Genomic DNA, 6,000 nt, shown 5'->3' with positions numbered 1-6,000 from the left:
GGGCGCTGCCCGCACAGTAGCGGCGGCGGCGGCGGCGGCGGCGGCGGCGGCGGGCGCGCCAATTCCGGGAGCCCCTGGCCCGCGGCCGCGCCCTGGCTGTCGGCGGGGAGGGCGCTGATTGGCCGCCGCGCCGCCCGTATGCAAAGCAGCCGCGGGGATGACATTCCTCCGCGCGCCGCCCGCCGCGCGCCTCCTCCATTCATCCCGGCGGCGCGCGCCGGAGCCGAGCGGAGCCGAACCGAACCGAGCCGAGCCGAGCTGAGCCGGGCCGGGCCGGGCCGGGCAGACCACGGGGGGCAAAGGGCGGCAGCGAGCCGACGGGTGCCGGCGCCGTGGGAAGCTTTGCGAAGACCCCGGGAGCTCCCCGCTGTGGAAATGTGCTTTATCCTGAGCCGTCGTCTGGGCTGGAGGCTGTGACTTGTGACCCTGCCTGGGAACTTTCTCATTTTGTTGGCTTTTATTATTTTTTTTTTCCTGATTTCTATTTTTTTCCCCGTTGCTTCCTCCCCGCCTGGGGTTTAGCGGCTCTGCCCCCACCCGCTCCCCGGGGTGCTTTTTGCCATCGGGTGTTTTTGGCTGCCGCCGCTTGGCCGGGTGCGGGGGCTCTGCCCGCAGCCAGCCCCCATCCACCCCGCGGGGGAGACGAGCCATGCTTCCCAAAGCAGGCTTCCACCTGCTGCGGTTAAAGTGTTGGTAAGCAGCCGGCTCCTGCGGCCGGATTAGAGGAAGGCTCCTCAGATACCGAAAAAAAAAATAATACTAATACTAATTGGCAATGACTTTCGAAGTTGTTGCAGGCTGTTGGTTTGTCTGCTGAGGGGAACGTGAGTGAGAGAGAGAGAGCGCTGTTGCACACACAAAACCGCAGGGAGAACCCACAATTTAACCAACATCCCCAAACCCAACTTCTCAGATGTGGACCTCTCAGCCTCAGCGCTCGTGAGCGGCTGCGACCTTTCCTTACGTTTATGGCAGGCGTTATACCAAAGACAAGCGCACAGAGAGAGATCTGAAGCTTGAATGCCATGCACTGAGCTTTTTATTTTTTGATATTTTTTTCATTTTTTTTTTTTCGCGAGAATTATTGAGAGGTCATGCCATGAGCGCTCGCAAACCAAACTACTGAAGCCCATTTCCAAGGCTGCTTAAAACCAAAACCCTGCAGAGAACGTTAATGGATTCCCGGCGTGGTTAAATCCTCCGCAGATGATACTGTAAATGTTTGATGAAGCGCGGTGTACGTGGTGTGTGTGTGCCTGCGTGGGTATGTCTGTGCGGTGCCAGCCGGCTGACCTTTGAGCACAAAGCCCAAGACCGACCCCGCGTTTCGCTGCTTGTAAGAGCGACTTTCGCCTCCGCAAGACGCTGATGTGCTCCGCTTCCCCCCGGGACTGTAGAGGAGCCACCTGGAAGAAAGCGCTAGGCAGCTGCCTCCCCGGGAAGCCCGGCTTTCTCCTGCTCCCGGCTTTCACCCCTCTCTCGTAGCTTTTGCTGGGGAGCCCTCCCGGAGCGTGCCCTGCGGGAACTTTTGGCCACGCCAAAGCCCTCAATGCCCGGGCGCGGCGGTGCGGCCCCGCACCGAAGACCCTTTCTCTTACTGGATTAACGCCACCTCTGCCGCGGCACCGGGAAGCCAAGAGTTAAGTCTCGGCGTGCTCGCTGCCGCAGCCGCGTTCGGCAAAGAGGAGAGAGAAAAAAAAAAAAAAAAAATTAAACTTTGGGGACTGGCGTAGAACCGAGTTTCCCCCGGGTGCTCAGCCCGTATCCGTTTATGTTGGTCCCCAGAGAGCGGCTCGCCGAAGAGTTACGCTCGCTTGGCTGCTTGGTAAGAACTCTGTGGAGGTCCCTCACTCAACAGGCTTGTTGTGATGCGTATCCCCGTAGATACCAGCACCAGCCGCCGCTTCACGCCGCCCTCCACCACGCTGAGCCCGGGGAAGATGAGCGAGCCGCTGCCGCTGCCCGGCGCCGAGCACAGCGGCGCCCTGGCGGGGAAGCTGCGCAGCGCCGACCGCAGCATGGTGGAGGTCCTGGCGGATCACCCCGGGGAGCTGGTGCGCACCGACAGCCCCAACTTCCTCTGCTCCGTGCTGCCCACCCACTGGCGCTGCAACAAGACGCTGCCCATCGCCTTCAAGGTACGTCCTGCCGCCCGCTCGGCAGCGCGATCCTGGGGGGCACGGGGCGGCCGGGGGAGGGATGGGACCCACGCGGGGGGGAGAAGGGACACGCGGGACACGCGGGACACACGGGGGGGACGGGACACACGGGGGGGGGCGGGGGGGGACACGGGGGGGGCCCAGCCCCGAGCTTCCCTCCCTTCGCCTGCCGCAGCCACCCGCGGAGCGGAGCGGATGAGGCTGGGACGGGCCGGCACCCCCAGGCCGCTGCCTCTCTCCCGTAACTCTGAAAAAAATTAAAAATAAAATTAAATATATATATGTATATATAAATGTCCAAACCCGGAAAGTTTGGCCGCCTAGGGCAGCAGAAGCAGGCGCTGCCCGTCGCGGGCGGCCCGGAGCCCCGGGCTTCCCCCGGCAGCAACCCCCGGTGGCTGCGGAGAAAAAAATAATAATAATTATAACACGTATATATTTTTTATTATTATTACTATTTGGGATGGTTTGACTAGTAAATCTCGGGGCCTACCCTCCGTTGCCTCCTGCGGCCGCTTCGTTGCGCATCCCTCCCATCCCTCCCTCCCCCGGCCTGCTTTCCCGTTACCCGGCTTCAGGCAAAATTCACCCCCCTCCCCTTGCTCGTTTTTTTTTTTTTTTTTTTTTTTTTTTTTCTCCCCACTTCGGCCTATCTCTGGCTGAATGCGCTGCCCTTCGTGCTACCGCTGTAGCCGTGCATCCGAGCCGGGGAAGAAACAAGGTAATTGTCCCCTCGACACCCCGTTCTCCCAGGCGGGAGCCCCGAGAGCCCCGGGCTGGAGTTGGGATGGATGACGGGGAATCGTCAGCTTTGTGCTTCCTGCTCCCGTCGCTGCTGCACCCCACCGCCTCGGCACGGCTTTGCTGAAGGAGGGCAGCCCCCGGTCTTTCTTTTTTGGGGGGGAGGAGGAAAGGGAGAGAAGGCAATCAGCCCGGCACCCGAGATTTTGGGAAGTGCTGCTTCAGGGAAAAGTTGTGCCGTGTCCGGAGAGCCTTCTGGTTCCCGCGGAGACGAGTCTGGGGGAAGGCAGACATCTGCAGGGCCAGTTCCTAAATTCCCGCGTTCCTATTAATTACTGCCCTGTCACCCACGCAGCGGGAGAGTGCTGCTAATTGCTCGGGAAGCTCTCCTCCTGGAAGGCACAGCCGCTGCGTGTGAAACCGGGCCGAAACCCCGCTCCTCCGGCCCCGTCCCCGCATGTGCCCGCTCCGGAGGGTCCCCCGCAGCTGGAGGGGGACTGCCACGCGTGGCCGTGGCCGGCGGACACGGGACGGCCACCGCCCGACCGCAGCCTCGGGTCCTGCGGAGAAGGCGAGAGCGAGCGCAGAGATGCAACCGCGGAGAGAAAACCCCCACAAGGAGAGAGCGTCCCCGTAGGGCCGGCTGAAGGGGCGTGCTGGGAGCTCCCGACCCCACAACCGCTCCCCTGAAGCGGGACCCCCCCTTGCTGCCGGCGTTGGGAAAGTCGCGACTCAGATCGCGAGGCGATTCGAATCGTAAGAGGGTTTGGATCGTGCCGAAACTAGACAAATCCGCTCGCTCCCGGGCTGCCAATGTCTTATTCGACCTGACACCCGCAAAAAAAGAAAAAAAGAAAAAAAAAGAAGAAAAAAAAAAGCGCTGAGCTTTATTAAGTGTTTGCTCACAGCTATGGCATCGATATGAAGAGGGAGACAGAGAGTTTCCTCTTCACGTTTCCTTACCAAAAATCAGTAGTTCTATTCGATCTGTAGGATCAGAGTATTATTCCCGACCAAAACGGTCATCTCCGTGCATTACTTTTTTTTTCTAAAATAAAGCACGATTCTCGGAAACTCAGAGAAAAATGCCTAATTCTAATAAGGTGCCGTACAGATTCACTTTCCGAGTGCTTCTTGGAAATAATCTAAATCTTAATTTAAAAGGCCAATTTTGTTTGATTGATGCACCAGCAGTAAGTCATTCAGATAGCTTTCAATGCTGCAACTTCCCACTTCTCTGGAAATCCATATTTTTAAGAGTGCAACAAGGTACTAGATAATGCCAGTCACCAAGTCCCAACTTATCTGTTTAGTCTTTTTTCCAATGTAAATGTTTGTATTTCTGCTTCTATTGTTTGTGACTTTTAACTCTAGTTTCTTTTCCGCACTCTGTATTTTTTTAGTATTTGTTTCTAATATTTTCTTCACGTTCCTTATCGACAAGGTTGCCTTCAGTGTAATTTGAAAATGGTGGGTTTAAATATTTGTTCGGTAAGAGACAACTGACCCTGATTTCGTGAAGGTTTTTTCACCCCTAAAAATGCTAGCAGGTATTTCCTTAAGCAAGCAGGCACACATTTGCATCAGAGGGAGGTGAGGGTAATGCCCAGGTTTTCCCCTTTCTGTTTCATCTGTCTTTAATATACGTGCCTGAATTAAGGTTTTCTGATAACTTCTTATGAATCGGGAAAGTGCATCAGGTTCACGGCGGCTGATCTTGTGAGACAGCGTGCCTCGTTACACAACACTGTGGAAGGAGAAAACTTGTTAGATTAAACATTTCGAGCAGGGACTATTTTATGCGAAGATCAGGGGAATTGGAAAAGCAGAATGCTGAGCACAGAACAGGCCACAGAAACGTCTTATGGCACGCAGAGGAGAACAAGAAACAAAAGCGTGAGCCGCAGAGGAATGGGAAAGAGGAAGCTGAAATATATACGTAAAGAGGGAATTTTGACACAGTGATTTTAACTTCATATGTGGAAGTGAAAATACGGGTTATAGGTGACAAATGACACTGAAGTGAGGAAGGCAGCCCCTCTTTAAGGAGAGAGTCCGAAATACCCGAGGCTGGGGACACCTGTCTTATTGGGGAAAATAGTTATTACTGAGGAATAAGCATCAGAGACAGATTAAGGGGCTGCTGATCTTGTCTGGAAAACTAATAGCAATTAGACCAGGCTGTGACAAGTTGGAACCAATTATAACTGCATGGACGTAAGCTAGAAAATGCTAAGAGGAAGGAAAAATATCAAGCAGCAACTCAGAGGACCTGGTGCAGGACTACTTCCTCTTAGAATATGTAAAAGAGGAAATAAAAACAAGCTAGAGCTTTTTTCCTCTTTTTTTTTATTTTTTTCTTTTTTCTTTTTTTTGGTGATAGTGCTGCTGAGATCACTACCGCCCTACTGTAGACTTAACTGGGGGAACTTTTTAGCAAGAGCAGCAGGTTCTAAGAAAAACCATGACAGAGGACTAATTTCAAGCTCTTACTTTTGCCACAGCAAATCAAGAGACACACCAGTCATCCATTCAGTGCAGGGCAATAGCCAGGTAAAACTGTTGAGAATTCAGTTCTGCTCAAGAAGATAAGATAAAATTAATTTTTTATTAGTTTTACCAGTGTGAATGTTGCAGATACAAGCCAGACAGATTAATGTGAGAAATCCATACATCTCCCAGAGCAGCATGTCAAAAATGCAGTGAAACCTGGGTTCCTGAATATTTGTTTGATAAATGCAAGCCTTTAGAACGAGGTGAAAGCTTCTGAGCTGTTGCAGGTTTCATTAGTTCAGATTGCAATTTCCATCCACCAGGCTACAGGTGAATTCTTAAGTCAATGATTTGCTTTCATGCTTGAAAATTAAAAAAAAAAAATGTTTAGTAAGTTGCAATTAAACATTCAGTTGAGGCTTGTTTCTTCATCCACTTATTCTGAATTTATGTATTCAGATAGGTGGGATGAGAAGAGAGAGAACTGCCACAGCTGTGGGGAATTTGACCCTCAGTGTCCGTGAGATGATTGCCTTGGTTTTGTTTTCTCTTGAATTTTACATTTACATGACTTTGCTGTAGCTTAAAAGTAGTACCACTGATGTAA

General features: G+C 53.1%; 1 protein-coding gene across 7 annotated transcripts in view; it reads left to right on the top strand.

Annotated features, from left to right (window-relative positions):
• The window catches only part of RUNX1 (RUNX family transcription factor 1), a 169,911-nt gene that overhangs the window by 100,970 nt on the left and 62,941 nt on the right, over positions 1 to 6,000 (top strand). For all 7 annotated transcript variants that reach the window (XM_035315727.1, XM_035315722.1, XM_035315723.1 and 4 more), the window contains one exon: positions 1,885 to 2,138. In XM_035315727.1, the coding sequence (XP_035171618.1) occupies positions 1,885 to 2,138 (254 nt within the window). The remainder of the gene's footprint in view (positions 1 to 1,884; positions 2,139 to 6,000) is intronic.

The sequence above is a fragment of the Oxyura jamaicensis genome, chromosome 1 (assembly GCF_011077185.1).
Source record: "Oxyura jamaicensis isolate SHBP4307 breed ruddy duck chromosome 1, BPBGC_Ojam_1.0, whole genome shotgun sequence".
Taxonomy (NCBI): Eukaryota; Metazoa; Chordata; class Aves; order Anseriformes; family Anatidae; genus Oxyura; species Oxyura jamaicensis.
Note: the sequence above shows the minus strand (reverse complement) of the source record. Positions and strands in the feature narration are given on the sequence as shown.